This window comes from Eucalyptus grandis, chromosome 8 (assembly GCF_016545825.1).
Source record: "Eucalyptus grandis isolate ANBG69807.140 chromosome 8, ASM1654582v1, whole genome shotgun sequence".
In the NCBI taxonomy this organism is placed as follows: Eukaryota; Viridiplantae; Streptophyta; class Magnoliopsida; order Myrtales; family Myrtaceae; genus Eucalyptus; species Eucalyptus grandis.
This window is the reverse complement of record NC_052619.1, coordinates 37,887,764-37,904,935: the sequence shown is the minus strand read 5'-3', so window position 1 is coordinate 37,904,935 and position 17,172 is coordinate 37,887,764. Positions and strand designations below refer to the sequence as shown.

The following is a 17,172-nucleotide window of genomic DNA, read 5'->3' as shown; positions in this document are numbered from 1 at the left end:
AAATGGTAAAAATTATCAAAGTTCTCTATTAAAGAAAATAAAAAAAATGCACAATTCAAAGACATCTACCAAAGTCAATATCTAAGCATTAAATTAATTTTATCATTCTAAAGCCATAGAATTGAATATGATAAAAAAAAAATGTAAATAGACTACAGCAACATCGACAAGATAAATCAGTCAGAGAATTTCAAATCTAATTAGAAAGAGAAAGTATGATCGTTTACCTTCACTGTTTCGAGAAGTATAACTTTCAGATTTTTTACCCTTCTAGATTCAACATGAGCTAGAAAGCTACAAAGGAGAGAGACTTTCGTCTTTTTCATTATGGAGGAAGATAGGCAAAGAATAGGATTTTTCTAGAAAATAGCTTTTATACTATGGGCACCTAAATCTATCCTGACTTTTATCTTGATTGGAAATGGCAAATAGATGAAATGGGTTGGATTTGGGTGAGTCATAAGTGAATTCAACCCAAATTCACCCATTTAACTCACAAAAACCGGAATAAGAACAAGACATGGACAGCACCGGCTTGCAACCGCATGACAGCACGGTATGACAAACAGCAAAGCGGCAGCGAAGGCAGCATAGGGCGATGGCGGTGAGCAATTGAGAGGGAGAGAGGGAGAAAGACGTGAGAAATGGGCCTTCCAAGTGCAGCTCAATTACTAGACTCGTAATGATGAATTTCCTAAACTTGGTGAGCAGAAATTGATCTCCATCTTGCAAGTGTCGCCCTATGCTCTCTTCTTGTCTAAAATTGCTATTCAATCTTCAATGCCCAATTAATGCTTATTTGCAAAAGAACTAGTCTAGTTACCCCAAACTAGATTTGTTCCTCCTCCTATTTCCCTACTAAGTGGTGCCTATCCCTCCTTGTAAGGCCACTAGATTTTTGTCTTATCTCAATTTAACGTCAAGAAGCTAAGTTGGTCTCATCCCTAGAGTTATTAAGGTCTATGTCCATAAATTAGCACATTTTTCCAATTAATGCACTAATAGACTAACCTCCAAAATTCTAAGGATGGTTTAAATCCTTGCAAGACAACTTATCCCCTACTAATTCATTCCAATTAGGTGTGTAAAGAGGGGGGGTCTTATTAGCTTCCAAGTTCACTCTTAAAAATACAAAATCAAGATGATAAGACATAATAAAAAGGACTATATAATTACTATCTTAATGGGACAAAAATATCTTGAGATCATCTACGATTGACACCCGTAGTCAAACCGAATATGTGACTAAGTTCAATTGGAAATGGCCCTAATGCAACCTACGCTAATCAGGCGGCATTAACAGTGCTCACATGGCTAGACCTAAACTGAGTTCGGCGTCTGTTCGGGATTCTATGCAAAACCTATGTTTGAGCCTAGTTGATCCATGAAACCTTCGATTGTCATGTAATGTATAGGATCGATCAACTTATCTTGGCTCACAATCATGTGGAATTGGATTAGGGTCGTTCACAAAAGTATAGTGATCATGCAAAGTCACCTGCAACTAGTATATACTCGAGCTAAATTGATCTATATCGTCCATTAATCAACTCATGACAACACGTGATCATCCACATCGATTTTTATGGTCGAACAGTCTTTCATGATCGAACACTCAAGTCTAATGTAATCCTGATCCTGAGTCACATTGCCTTAAATAGCCAATTGGCTCATGAAAAATCTCTAAGATTGACTCACAGCCTATTCTCATTATTAGCATACCAATCCTAAGTCCATTCCTCGTGCCCAAGATGAGAGTCCAAATCAAAGATGTCACAATTTTATTTTCATCAATTCCTCTTTTGCTGAGATGATTTTTCTCTCCTGTTCATTGGGGTTGCATTAGCACTTAAGCGGTTCAAGATATCCCTTTGAAATCTTGCCACAAAATCAAGTACACGAAACTACCATGTTATATAAGCCAAAAAAGGACCTTATTTCATCAATGTGCAGGGATCTATAAATTTAAATTCTAAATTGATATTTTCAGTATATCCTAATTCGATTTGATTCAATTCAAAGTCTATATGATATTTATGCATTCACCAAATCTGTAAAATTACTTAATAAAAAAAAATTGGGTTAATTCCAAAAAAAAAACACCAACTTTAGGTCGATGGACAAATCTGGCCCGAACATTTTTTTATCTCATAAAAAAAACACAAACTTTAGGTCAAGTGACAAATCTGGCCCGAACTTTTTCTTGTCACATAAAAAAGCATCAACTTTAGGTTGAGTGACAATTTTGGCCCATTTTTTTTTTTTTTGAAAAAAAATCACCAACTTTCACTTAAATCTTAAATCTGACCCCCTTAACTTAAATTCATTGATTTTTTTTATCAATAAATCCATGTGCACTTACCGGCTAACACCGTTAATTGTCTTCTTGTTTTAGCTACAACTTGAATAATAACGTAAAATTGTGTCATCTCATAAGTAAAAAAAATCTACAGTTGAATTTCTCTAGCTATACTTTATCATTTTGTCGTAATATGAAGTAGATCACCGCCATTAAGAGAAACCACGAGATGAGATCCACCAATCTCATAGCTAGAACATTTTATCCTGAAATAAGGTTAACTTCAAATAGAAAGTTAATGGTAAGGGTTAGATTTTGGATAGGAACGAAAGTTTGTAATTTTTATGAGAAAAAAAAAAAAATTGGGGCGAATGTCACTTAACCTAAAGTTGGTGCTTTTTACGAGACAAAAAAGTTCGGGCGCATTTGTCTCTCCTAAAGTTTGTGCTTTTTAATGAGACAAAAAAAGTTTTGGCAGATTTGTCCATCAACCTAAAGTTGATGCTTTTTATGGAATTAGCCCCAAAATTTATTAAACTGTCGCTGAATATACGCATTTTTCAATTTTTAAAAAAAGTACTTTTTTTCTCATGACATTTTGTGTTTGTTAGCAAATCTATATGTTCTCTGGTGCATGCATTTCGATTTTCAAACCAAATAATTTTATTTGCTCAATTAATAACTTAATTCCATCATTTTCTTATCAACTACTTCATATGCGTAACATTGCAAATAAGCCTATTTAACCTTTTTATTATTCATCATTTGAAAAATTGCTTCTGATGTTCCGGGCAGTATATCTTTCACAAAAAGTATTGAAGAAAAATGTAGGCAGAAGCACAAATGCTCGCTTATGTTTGCAGAGCTAGCTCTTATTGATGAGAAGATTCGTATGACCTCCTGAAATTCTCAAGTTTCTATGAACCTCGGGCATTGTCCTTGACGCTGCATCTCGTGGAATCTTTGAAATTGTGAAGTTACTACACGTTGAGAATTTTTCGAAGTTGATGGGGACACAAATTTCACAAAAGAACTGTTAAGAGAAGTTATGAACAGATCGTACGTTGAGGTGTCCAGACTAGTGAAAGCATACTACATCCCATTTTTGATAAACGATATTGGGATGAAACAAAGCCAGACGACGGCTCACCGAATGGTTACCAAGATTTCTATCCCCAGATGTTTCTGGAGATACTTTTCTTCTGCAAAGGGAACTCCGGTGGTTCAAGGTCAGTTCACCTTCGTTGTTTGCCAGCTTTTTGTGCTCTTGTATTTACATTTACATAGTAAGGGTTCTTTCTTTTTCTTTTCTAAAGGTAATAAAAGATAGGAGCGATCTATCTCATAAAAGTTTGGAACATATCTTTGCCTCTACATGAATAGGCGTCCTTTATTTTTCTGAAGGTACTCAGAAGATATATACGAGTGATCCTTCTCATAGAAATCTGAAATTGGTAGATGATCCATCAACAAAAGAAAGGCAAGCAAAAAATGCTGGGAAGGCTCTGTAGAAAATCGGCAAAATTTGCTCAAAGAGGCAAGCAAATAGATCGGATACATCATCATCATGTAGCCTCGTTGCAACTCTCATCACAACGGTAGTTTTTGCAGCGACTTTTACAGTACCTGGAGGAGATGATGAAATAGGAATCCCAAGCTCTCCTAGTTTTTGCAGCAACTTTTACAGTATCCGGAGGAGATGATGAGATAGGAATCCCCATCTCTCTAAAGAAGAGCTCATTCATGATATTCACTATCGCAAATGCTCTTGCTTTCACTCTCTTCTCCCTTGTCCCGTCTACAATCTGCAGGCAAGAATACGATAGAATCCATGACCCAAACAAATTGAGAAACCAAAAATTGCATAATCAAGTAACTCAATGGTAAAAAAATCATTTCAAAAGCATATAAATAATGCAACTCAATAACAAATCCCACATGCATGTGAACAAAATATATACGGGACCCCACTACCTGAGAATAGGCAACTTCTGAGGCCAACGTCAACTCTCAGAAACAATACAATTTTTCAATTAAGCCATATTCAAGATTTTCATGTCGAACCATCATCCTGTGCACATTAGATGCAGTTCGAAGAAGGATCCAACCAATAAACATATTATCTCTTCACCAACGTCCACTAAAAAGTACCTGGATAGTTTAAGATGGCTTCCACTCTATCTAGCGATGCTTGCAACTGTCCAGAGTTCATGTTGAATAATGGCTTATCAGTACCAAGACCCCTGTTAAATAAAACACACAACTTGAACCATGGAAAAAATTAATAAAAGAGCGACATATGTAATGGAAGTGAATTACCCACACCGTAAGATCACTGTATATTATGAATTATCATACTTTGTACAAGCAGAATTTTAATTCATGACATCAAATAGGTGATAGAAATAGAACTTTTTTGGATGTTATAGCTCATCTAGTTTCTTCCAAGAGCAAAATAGTGGAATTGAGAAGGAAGAAACTTACCCTGTGACTTCTGGAAGAACATAATCGGCCCTCCACCCAAATCGAAAATCTACACCTGGACAAAGTCCAAGAGTGGTCTTGTTTCTAATTCGAGAGACACCATCTCCACCCAAACATGTGGTGAGCTTCCATTGCCAATTAATTGCATTTAACTGAAAATTGTGGCCCACACCAACCTGTAATTTTCAAAGAGTATCAAGCTGACTCCCCAAAAGCATTACCAATCATTGCTCAATAGCCATAGAAGTTCTGCACCAGCACAAAACAGAGGTGAAATTAAAGAAGCCTCAAACCTGGAGATTCAGGAATTTTGCAACAGAAATCTTTTTCGAGAGAATGCGCACGTCTTGATGTATAGGCTCATAGACAAATTTCCACCGACGATCTGGGGATAGAGGCTTGAATACGAGCTTTGCTTGAAAATCATTCCTTGGAGCATTGTAAAACTGAATCAAAATGTTAAATCAATAATGTCATAACAAGGCTACATTCCATAACTGCATTAACTGAATAAGCAAAGTTAAAATCCGGCCTCAAGGCTCCAACAGAAGTTTTGATTGATGGTCAATCCTTGGTGCACTATCAGACAGACCCAAAGTCTCGAGAACCATGAATCATAATGAGTCATAAGGATATACACATAAAAATTAAAAACAAATATATTATCAATTGTTCTGCTTAAGCTGAAGTATGGTGAACAAGGTCACAGAAATCAAAATACCCGATGAACTAAAATTGCAGTCAGAGCTTAAATGAAAACAAAAGAGACAACAACAAGAAGAAAGTCTAGGTTCATCCACTTTATCATGTAAATATTACTGACAGAAGCTGTATTAAGGAAATAAGGATGAAATAGTGAGAACAAAGCCAAGCCAAGCCAAGCAATGTATTTACAGAAATTATATCAAGTAGCATATGTCGATAGAATCTATGTAAATGACTGGAAAGCTGTAACATCCTGTGTGACAGATCTTATACAAGTTTGATTAACATATTCAGCCAAGTGAGGTTGAAGCTCATTAGATCATACAAAGAAAACTCATAAAAAATCCCCCATTAATCTACTGGCCTTCTAACATCTTTACCAATCAAAGTTAGTGACAATCATAACAAAACCTCATTTAAAACCATGAAAGCATGGATTAATATCTGAACAGTTCAACACTCTCCGGATTCTCGCCTGCATGTGAACTGACATCTTGACTTCAGAGAGCCCCAAAATGGAGTTTTACACACGGAAGCAAAAGAGAAGCCTTGAGTATCTATAGTTCACGAAGTTGCCATGTCAATTTTTCAGGTCAATCTATCTGAAAAACTTAAACTAGATGTAGGCCTCATTGAAAATCTTTCAACATTTTCAATTCTCTCCATGTGCATGTTAGAAGAGTAGTTTCTAATTTAGGCAGCCAGAGCAGCAATCTCTGACATCGACTAAACAGCAAAGTTGTGCCAACCGCACGCTGAAATATCTGGCACTCATCTTCAAGACCAAAGAACGAGTATGCCAAATCAAATTAGACAGGAACCACATCTAATATGCACACCCAATCAATCTAAGTCAGCAACATAGTAACCAAATATAAAACGATGACCTCAAAACGAAACATTTCATTCATTCCTTCCAACCCTTTGGCGAAAAAGGTTTGCTTCATCTACCCAGAGCTCTCTCAACAAGATTTAGCCACTAGACCACCCTTTTTCACTCATCCAGGGCAATCATACTGGCCAGAGAACAAACTTCAAATATGTGGCAAACACAAACGCAAGCAAAATTCAGAAACATCAGAAAAGACACCTCCAGATTAACACCGACTCGGAGTCCCCGAATTTCTTTCCGAAACTTGAGTACCAACTCGGAGGGCATCAAATCGATGTTGTACCGTTCGTCCCAGGAGGTGGGTTCTTCGCTGGCCGGGTTTGTCTCCATTTTCAAGCTCTCGACACTGCAAAAATCAATGAAGAACAGTTTCTTTTTAACGGTACAAGAATCCCAACCCATTTCACTCAGGACCCAACTCTCCAAATCGAGAATTCGACACTTCTTCGGGAGACGATACAGCCCCACGTGGAATCAGTTTTTTGGGTGCCTTGCCTTGCCATGAACGAAGCTGCTCCGCATCTGTCAAATTGACCTCACAGTTCGCGTCAAAACAGGGGACACGAGTCTGAAGCATACCTTCGAATGGACTCTTTTGGCGACCATCGAACTGTTGCTGAACGGCGAATCAAAATTGGGATGTAAGGTCTCAAGCCATGAGAGGGAAAATGATGGTGGTACCCGGAGGAATTTGGGGTTTGCGTTGGCTGAACTATGTGATATCACGTCTCATACGAGTTGTGAACGAATTTCGCTTTAAAAAAAGGAGAAATTATTTACTCGACCAAAAGAATGTTGTGTTTTTTTTTTTTTTTTTTTTTTTTTTTTTTTGTAAAAGAAAAAAAATAACAACAACATTATGTTCTGACGTGTCTATGTACTGAGTAATCACAGTTAAAGGCCATTAAAAACATTAAAGTATATCCAACGTGATATATTTACCTTCAAAAAAGTTTTGGTATAAAAAATCTCAAACTTGTACTTATGTGACATATTTACTTTCCATCAAAATTCTATTAATGAGAATCATTAGAAATCTACTTTCATGGATGCTAGAAAGCAAATAATGTTGGCATGGCGTCCATATGATTTAAATGAATAAAAAAAAAAATGACATTTTTAGTATGTCACAAAAGCACAAGTTTTGGTCTTTTAGTTCATAAGAAAATATTTAAAAATATATATAATCTTAGGTTTTGATATCACAAAAAAAAGATAAACGTGTCACAATAGGATAATTTGGGATTTTTTGTGAATTTTTTCTTATTAACTATCAAATATGTGAATGGAAGCTATGCCGCATTTTGCAAAAAGATTAATACCATTAAATATTTCAAACTAGTCCAATCTTACATAAATTCTCAAACTAGTATTAGTGATCCAAATCCACCCTCTACATTAGATCCCAAATTGCTAATGAAGGGAAAATTTTGGGTAAATGTGTCATAGATACCAATTTGGAATTTTTTGCGAGACAAAGTTTGTAGGGAAATTATTCCATTAGTCATGAACCTATTATATGGATATTAATTTAATCATAAACTTTCCAATTTTATCAATTTAGTCTTAAATATTTACATGAAATTTCAATATGGTCATTCTGATTAATTTTTTTATAAAATCACTAACGTTCATATTGATATTAATTTAATCATAAACTTTCCAATTTTATCAATTTAGTCTTAAATCTTTACATGAAATTTTAATATGTAGCCATTATAGGCAATTTTTGATAGAAATCACTAAAGTATCTCATGTTGACAACAAATGATGACTGGATTGTTACATCAATTATTTTCAACAAAATTTGATCAAAATGAATACATTGAAATTTCACGCAAAAGTTTAGGATTTAATTGGTAATATTGAAGATTTTAAACTGAATTGACATATCTACAATAGATTAAAGACTGGAAAGTTAATTTTCCTTTAATTTGGGCAAATGTGTCAAGGGTATCGATTTGGAAATTTTAATGGTTTTTTTTTTTTGGTGCCGGAGGAACCGCTGGGTAAACCCCCCGAGATTTGGAATTTTTCACCATGGTGTTAATGCTTCACAAAATGCATAACAGGTCAAGGCCCTATATCTATGCCACCTGCCCTTCACAAAATGCATAACGCAAATATCATGAGCTTTTCTTAATGAATTTATAATTTGGTGAGTTGCGATTTTAAAGTTCACTGCTACAAAGTCAAAAAATCAAAGCTATAGAAATGAAAATATTTATGTTTATAAGATCCAATTTTAGGATAATAGTTCTAACTAAACATCAAAATTCTAGTAATGAGATTCTCATTCCTTGAATAGTCTACTGCCTAGGTGAACCTACAGATCAATCCCCCCACCCTCCTCATCATGAAAGCTTAGGGAATGAATGATAATTATTATTATCAAAAACATGTTTGGAACAGAAAATTTGTTTAGTAATGCAATTTCATTTTGGAATATTTTTTAATATAGAAATAGATTTTGAACAAAAATGAGAAGTAAAAAATCTTCTCATCATTCCTCCTCATTATTAGCCAACCGTGCCCACCCACTACTAGGTGCCTCCTCCCACCACTCATCACAACCACCCGCCCGTTGCTCTAACATCTGTCATCGTCGCCCGCCGTTCTCAATCGCTAACGTGAATATCAATTGTTCTATGTAACATAACTAGCACTCACGTTGATAATTTTTAATAATATTTTTTCAATTTTTTCTTTATTCTTTATTCTTTTACTTTTATGTTTTCTTCTTCACTTTTCTTCTACGGGTGTTTGTGTACCATGGGTCTCCACTATACACATATTATCCACTTTGGACATTAAGTGTAACGACCCGGACCCCACTGTGTAATATTGTTCGCTTTGGACACTGTACACACATTGTCCACTTTGGACACTAAGTGTAATGACCCGGACCCTATTTGGACAATGAGTCATCACGGCTTTAAAACGCGTTACGCAGATTAGAGGGACCCCAAGCCTTTATAAACTAGCCTCAGGACTCCTCTCTAAGCGATGTGGGACTAGAGAGAACCCCTCCCCTTCCTTAGGCTGTCACACTCTCCATCCCTTAAGAGCATAGCGTCCTTGCTGTGGCCCCCACACGTGGTCGGGAGTTGGCTCTACCATTTGTAATGACCCGGGTCCTACTGTATAATATTGTTCCTTTGAACATTGAGTCCTCATGGCTTTAAAACGCGTTACGCAAATTAGAGGGACCCCAGGCCTTTATAAACTAGCCCCAGGACTCCCCCTTAAGTGATGTGAGACTAGAGATGACCCCTCCCCTTCCTTGGGTTGTCACACTAAGTCCTTACGGTTTTACTCTTCTCGAGGCAACCCATACTACCCCAAGAAAACGCGTATGTACAGTTAGAGGGACCCAAGCTTTATAAACTAGCCCATGACTCATTCCCTAGGCAATGTGGGACAAGAGACGGACCTCTTCCTTGTGCACGTCCCGGGACCGAGGCACGAATGCACTGCCGTCCCTCCTCCTCGTGCGCTGCAGCTCGGGTCGTCACACTAAATAAATGCTAATTAAATTGCAGCTGCACAAGTGTGCAATGCTAAATGCGCAATTATTTGTACACCCGCACTCAGGTATTTTGGGGTCCAGCCCACATGCCAACCTTTTATTTTTTTAGTGTGATAGCCTAAGCGGCTGTGCGCGGGGAGGAGGGATGACGATGCGTCCGCACCTCAGTCCCTGAACGTGCGCAAGAAAGGGGTCTCTCTCTTGTCTAACATCGCCTAGGGAGAAAGTCTTGGGCTAACTTATAAGGCTTGGGTCCTTCTAACTATACATACGCATTTTCTTATGGTAGTATGGGCTGCCCTAAAAAGAACAAAACCATGAGGACTTAGTGTCCAAAGCGGACAATATGTGTACAGTGGAGACCCCGGGATGTTACAAGTGCGCTCCCAAGGGGGGAGAGTGTGACAGCCCGAGCGGCGATGCGCGGGGAGGAGGGATGGCGATGCGTCTGCGCTTCGATTCCCAGACGTGCGTAAGGAATGGGTCCTTCTATTGTCCCACATCACCTAGGGAAGAAGTCTTGCGTCTGTGCCTCGATCCCCGGACGTGCGCAAAGAATAGGTCCCTCTCTTGTCCCACATCGCCTAGGGAGGGAGTCTTGGACTAGCTTATAAGGCTTAGATCTCTCTACCTGTACATACGCGTTTTCTTGGGATAGTATGGGCTGCCCCGATAAGAACAAAACCGTGAGGACTTAGTGTCCAAAGCAGATAATATGTGTACCCTAAAGACCCAGGGTGTTACAGTTTGAGCCATCACCAACCATTGACAAGGGCCGCAACGCCGCGGCTATCTGCGGGGAAGGGTCATGTGCTTCTCTCCACCTCGTTCGTGGCCACAATGGCCTTCTAGGCAAGACCTCACTTGTGGATATGATGGCCTGTTGGGCAAGGATTGTGATCATTGGCAAGGCCCTAGGCTAGGCCCTTGCTAGGCTGCCTAATGACACTTGCTGGCCACAATATAAAGTAAATAGAAGAAAAGAAAAAATAATAAAAAACTGAAATGAATATTAAAATATCATTAAAAATTATCTACGTCGCATTAACTATATTACGTAGGACAACTGGTATCCTCATTAGGAAAATTAATAGATTTATGTTTGAATTGGTAAAATACAATATATTTTAGATTTTTTGGACAATTTTCTTCTTCTCTTATCACCAAAAACTTGAATAAAGATGACACAACTTTTGCTAAATAAACAAGTCACTTCATCAATTGTGCTTAACTAAGTAAGTGAATTACTTTGGCAAAATCTTATGAATGACAAGTTGTTTAACATAGATCTCTTGTTGAAGCCAATTTTGAAAAGTTGAGGTACTTGACTGAGCCAAAAGTTCAAGTACATGCTGTGTCATTCTCCATTGAAAAAGTCTAATTTTTCCCTAAGAGTTCTTCACATTAATGAAATCTATTTTTCACAGGGTTCTCTAGTTTTTCATGGGCCGGATCAATGGGCGGGTTGAGCTAGAAATCAGGCTAAAAGTTCTCGACCATAATTCCCAATGATTCAAAAAATTGTTAGATTTTATTAATAATTAGGCCTGAGTTGGCCTAAGAGGGCTATTTAGGCGGGCTTGAGCCGAAGTAGGAAATTGGTTTACGAAGGATGCCCGGTTTGTGCTTGAGACCTTGTTAGCTTGACTAGCCTTAATGGATGGCTAGGCCTATCATAAAGTCTACTTTAATGTGTCCTTGAGAAATACTAATATTTTTAATGCTTTACGATAAGGAAGTGCTTTGAGCCAGTTTGGAATATATAGGACACCTTAACTGTTGAACATTATTTTCAATAATGTATGAGCAAGCACATTCAAATTTCCTTAACTGGAGGGAGTTTAACATGGCAACTTGACATCCTTAAAGAGACATTTTTCTGTCTAGGCAAATTGCTGCCAAAAGTCATATAGGACCCCAGCCATTTCTAGTATATCCATCTAGAGTGCAAAACCTACCATATTTGAGTGATTTAACTTACCAAATTTACACATTTCCAAATATTCATATCTTACCAATTAGGTTTGCTTAAAAGTGGATGTGCAAGAAGAATGTATAATCAAACAACATGCTTTATTTCAACATTATAAGCAACATGGGCTCACTTATTACAATATCAAATCACGTTATTTCAAAGACATTGAACTTTCCTACGAATCAATCCTAGAAGGATCGTCGGAATTGTTGTTGTGAGAATCAATCGCCTGATCTCCAATGGATTGGATCAACATCTTGCTCAATTCTTCGAACCTTCTCTTGTGAAGTTTCAGCTCCTCCAGGGAAAGTTGCTCGATGGGTTCCTCCCACCAGCCTTTGACCGGACATTTCTCTACCTCTCGCTGGAGTTCAACCCCGCGCTTTTTTTCAGCCCTTATTTTCTTCTCCAATTCCAAGTTCTGTTCGTATAGCTCACGTAGGTTGGCCCCAGGTTCGTCTTGAGATTGCCTAAGAGCATGAGAAGCCGATGTGCCAAGATCTTTGACCCGGCCAGCAATTTTAAAGCCACGAGAGCAATTTTTCGGAGCAGCCTTCTTCTGAGTTTTGTCCATTGTCGAAATATATGTGGGATTGTCTTGTATAACTCTTGCACTCGCACATGATTGAGTGGACATTAGCTACAATTTATAGGGCCATGACACCAATTAAACCAATCCATGTCTCGTTCTACAACTGGTTAATTAAATTTTCCATGTACATAGCATATTCAAGATAAAAAGTTCTAAATTAATAAACTTTCCTTTTTTTAGATACGTACTCAATCTTTCATCTTGCTTGTTTTATATTCCTTCACCAATTATGACCACACCTAAAAATTATCCATGAACTTATCTAATTTTTAACAGGCCTAATTCCCCTCCCCCCCAAAAAAAAAAAAAAGAAAAGAAGAACCAACTTTATCTTGAGGTTGATTATGGTTCGAACTTTTTTGTCCAAATCTGGCTCCATTGACTTGGAATCTTAATTGTCCAATGTGACTATTCCACCTTAGCAATAAATTCACATCGCTTGCTAGCTGGACTTAAAGAACTATTCATTGTCTTCCTTTCCGAATCACAAATAACGGTGAAATTATTTATAGTCTCCTTTATTTCACCAATAAGTCAAAAATATCTCCAAATTGAATCTCACCACCTAGCTTTTGCCGTTTCATCATAATATGAAGTTGTCAAGCACCACCCATCAAGAGACGTCATGGATGAAATCCGTCAAGCTCACAACCACAACCTTTTTTAATAAAGCAAGCCCAAGCCCTCCCCCTAAAACTTCAAAGTCTACTTTGAATGGACATTAATCAATTGATCTCATTTAATATATTGGGCTCTAGTGATGGACATTAATAATTTGATTTTGTTGGGAAGTATAGTGAAGTAGATTTTCAAGTTGTGCCCCGCCAAAGTGCTTATAACAATCTACGAGATCTCAAGCTTTGATTAATGGAGGGGAAAATTGGGGCTCCAGTAATAGTAGGTGATTTTGATTGAGACAAAAAAAAAAAAGTTGGAGCTAGTATTGTAACTCAAGATGAAGTTGGTGCTTTTTTTTTTCTAAGTATTAGCCTATTTTTAATAGGTACCAATGATACAATTTTCTTGGTATGCACTTTAAAGATTATGAATGATCGGTTCTAAGGTAAATAGGTTCCACAGCTAAAATATGAAATCTAACCAGTTATAGTCAATTCCCAATTTTGGACCTTGAAACCTATTTTGTTTTTCCGATTCAGTTTCAAGGTATACCTTAGAACTTATTTTATCTTTTTTATTCCTTTTTTCGGTTCATTTTTTTTATAGCAGAGTAGACTATGAGTAACAAAATGATTTAAAATAAAAAATGAACAATAGAAATTTCTATCTACCAAAATCAACAATCTATAAAATAAATACATAACATAATTATAAATGATAAAAAGTTCAAACATATAGCATAAAACATAAATTATAGAACTTAGTTCCCCCTTCATCCATAAAAAAATTAGGGGAAGGAGTGTTGAGGTTAGGATTTAGGGGAAAAAGAAATTAGGTTTTAGCTTTTTAGCTTATAAAATTGATCCGAAACCAATTCCAAATTAGGGTGGTCCAGTCCAGTTCTCGAGTGGGTAATTACTCAAAACCTGTTCCTAAACCGTTCTGAAAATTTAGAATTTGTTCTTGAATGGAGCTGATTCTCAGACCTATTTTTCGGGCGTTCTAGTCCGATTCTTGGGTAGAACTGGTTTGGCTGCGCACCCCTACTAAAGATGATTGGAAGAGCATATTTGTGTAAAACAAATTACATTTTGATACAAAGAAAATGTAATGCCCGAGAGTAATATCCTTATTTACAAAAATCAAATAAATATTAATTGATACCATCAATAAGAGATTGCGTCACTAAAGGCCATTTTATTTTTACCCAAAATTCAAACTCTATTTTTTCTTTTCTGTACATTTAAAATTAAATCCATTGTTTGTCACCCTCTCTCTCTCTCTCTAAACATCAATTGATTTTCATTGTAAGGGAGTCCATTTGGAACTTATGAGCGTGTTTGTTCAAGTGAAAATGTTTTCCACAAATTCATTTTTGGACTTTCACACATTTAATTTATTGAAAATGATTAATCAATTGTAAACCATTCATGGTCAAAGTAAATATTCGTGCTTCAAATTAAGAAAATGGATTTCCTACTCTTGGAAAGGGAAATCATTGTCCGAAGAAGAAAAGTCACTCAACGGATGTTCTTATTCACTTTGTTGACTTTTCTTCTAGTGAAATGCCCGTCGCATTGTTGTAAATATAAATAAATTAATGGACAATTAAAAAGTGATGAACGAATTAAAACAACCGCCGAAGAGAAGGCCTCAAATGCGATTAGGTAATGTTTCGAAGACTCAGTCCAGCCCATTCTATTCATCGGACTAGTCAGTCGAAGCACATCAATTTTGGTCTACTTTTGACCAATTCAATTGGGCCCAGACCAAGCCCATTACTCAAGATATCCATGTTAATTCCCTCATCTCGGCCCATTATCCAGTGATTATCTTCGTCGTTCCTAAGAAATAGCTTCGTCCGACCCTGTTTCGTGACCGTGAAAATGTAATGCCATGAGATGTTTTCGCGCTTGAGCTTCACATCTATGCTTGATCAATGAATTCGAGTTTATTAAAAAAGGAAGTCCTTCAATCTCCGGACTTGGAGCCGTCCAGCTTAAGAAGCTGAATTCTCTCTAGTTCTTTGAATTTCTGTTTCTTGATTCAATCAATCGCATTAAGTTCTCTGTCCTTTTCTGAATTTCCTGGGGCTTCTTCATCAATTTTCTTTTTTCATCGACCTCTAGACACAGTTAGTCACCGCCATAGGCGCTCCACCGTCACCGGATCCGTCCTAGCTTGACCTCCTCTGTTCGGCTTTGTTTTGCAGCCAGCTCATTGGAAATACTCTCGACTCGTTTAATATTCCTTTGCCGGCTCCAACGTTCGACGTAGACATTTTCAATACCTCCGCGCTCTAGTTTGATCACCTTTTGCAGTCTACGTCTGCAATTCCAAGGTAATTTGCCTTCATACTCTGCTTTGGTAAGACTGAGGCCAAGAAATTTGTTGTGGTTTGTATGAAAATAGTCTCCTATTGAGGATCTGTTGGTGACTTGAGCTTGTTTGGATTATGTTGTGATATTGTGATATTGTGATATGGTTAGTTGTGAATTGCTGCTTCATTGTCGCATACAAACTCACAATTGAGCATTGAGATGCCTACTACCTGCTCGATTAAATTCCCGAACCGTAGTGACGCACTTCTTTTCGATATTCTGATGATTGCTTGGCTATGCCTTCTTCAATCCACAAGTCTCTCATGGCGTATCATATTTGTTTGTCTCATATTTAAACATTACTTTTCATCTTAGATCTATTAATTCTCGTTTGTTAAGTCTTAGTTGGTAACGAATTATGCTTCTGAATGGTTGGTAATAATCATGAGATTAGTAATTTGGTTAATTCTGACACTTGTAAGCGTAATTAGCTGGGAGAGAGTCCAAAACCCTTTGACGAAAATCTTGGCTCCGTTGAATGCTTAGTTATCAATTGTTGCTCATGACACGCATGTATGATTATTACTCTATTCCTTCATTTGATGGGAGAATTACCAAAAACATCCTAAATCTATTGCAATTGTACTAATTCAGTCATAAACTTTTTTTTTGCCAAATTAGTTTTAAACCTTTTACAATTGTGCCAATTCAGTTCATTCGGCCAAAATTGGCCAGTTGAACGCTGACATGGACACCGGTCATTCGGCAAACGCCGACGTGATAATTTTTTAATTTAATTTTAAATTTTTTAATTTTTGAATTTTTTTTTTTTTTTTTTTGAATTTTTGAATTCTTTTTTCTTTTCTTTTCCCCACCTTCTCCTTCCTTTAGCCAGCCAGCAAGGATTGCCCCTCGCCGGCCATTGGCGAAGGTGAGGAGCCTCGCCTACCGTCGCTGGATCTGGCAAGGTCGACCCTCGCCTTGTTGGGTGAGGCTGATCTCCACCTCGCCCAGCCATGGCGAGGATCAACCTCACTAGGGCTAGCAAGCTCAGCCCTTGCCAAGGCTGGGTGAGGTTGAGCCTCGCCAGATCTGATGGAGCCTCGCCGAGCCAAGGCAAGGGTTGACCTCTCCAGGTGGCCGCGAGGCTCGACCTCGCTAGATCCAACGATGGCAGCCTCACTAGATGTGGTGACGGCGGCCTCACCGTCTCTAGGCAAGGCTCGCCTTTACTAGTGGCCGGCATGGGCGAGCCTCACCATTGGCCGACGAGGATGACCTCACCGGCCCTCGGCTTTGGCCACCGCTGGCCGAGGAAGGAGAAGGTGGGGAAAAAAGAAATAAATAATTTTAAAATTCAAAAATATATTTAAAAATTTGAAAAAGATATTAAAAAATATTTTAAAAATTACCACGTCGGCATTCACCAGACGGTTAGTGTCCACGTCAGTGTCCTGCCAACCAATTGTGGTCAGATGGACTGAATTGGCACAATTGTAAACAATTTAGAACTAAATTAGCCAAAAAAAGTTTATGACTAGTTTAGGAGTTTTTTGGTAATTCTTCTCCATTTGATTGTGTCAGTTTTGTATTAAATAAGTTTTGAATGGTTGTAAGAGAGGATCTTTGTTTGAATACATGCTATGTAACGACTTGATCTAACTAAAACGGGGAGTGTTTTTGAGAACCAAAGAGTGGCTCTTAGTGGGCTTCTAGAATGGCAAAAGAGGTGAGAATGAACCAAATTGAGCATGGAA

General features: G+C 37.6%; 1 protein-coding gene across 3 annotated transcripts; it reads right to left on the bottom strand.

The window, feature by feature from the left end:
* Positions 1–3,671: 3,671 nt before the first annotated feature.
* On the bottom strand, positions 3,672–7,120 carry LOC104414330. Of its 3 annotated transcripts, none has more exons than XM_039298784.1 (6): positions 6,960–7,120; positions 6,664–6,726; positions 5,077–5,229; positions 4,784–4,959; positions 4,451–4,542; positions 3,672–4,104 (listed from the first exon to the last, which is right to left on the bottom strand). In XM_039298784.1, exons 1-6 carry the CDS (start codon positions 6,984–6,986, stop codon positions 4,037–4,039), a joined length of 579 nt encoding a protein of 192 aa, XP_039154718.1. In that variant the 5' UTR covers positions 6,987–7,120; the 3' UTR covers positions 3,672–4,036. The 3 variants fall into 3 exon arrangements, with proteins under 3 accessions (XP_039154718.1, XP_010023701.1, XP_010023703.1); XM_010025399.3 differs by having other exon boundaries at positions 6,579–6,726; positions 6,960–7,095; XM_010025401.3 differs by lacking the exon at positions 6,664–6,726 and having other exon boundaries at positions 6,960–7,113.
* Positions 7,121–17,172: the final 10,052 nt, after the last annotated feature.

Bases quoted from the DNA above. Each gene is read 5' to 3' on its own strand.
- LOC104414330 (XM_010025399.3), bottom strand. From the start codon at position 6,710: ATGGAGACAAACCCGGCCAGCGAAGAACCCACCTCCTGGGACGAACGG. The intron at 5,230-6,578 runs GTGTCTTTTCTG...ATTTTGATTCAG, and splicing joins GAGTCGGTGTTAATCTGGAG to TTTTACAATGCTCCAAGGAA. The intron at 4,543-4,783 runs GTAAGTTTCTTC...TTTATTTAACAG, and splicing joins GTTCTTCCAGAAGTCACAGG to GGGTCTTGGTACTGATAAGC.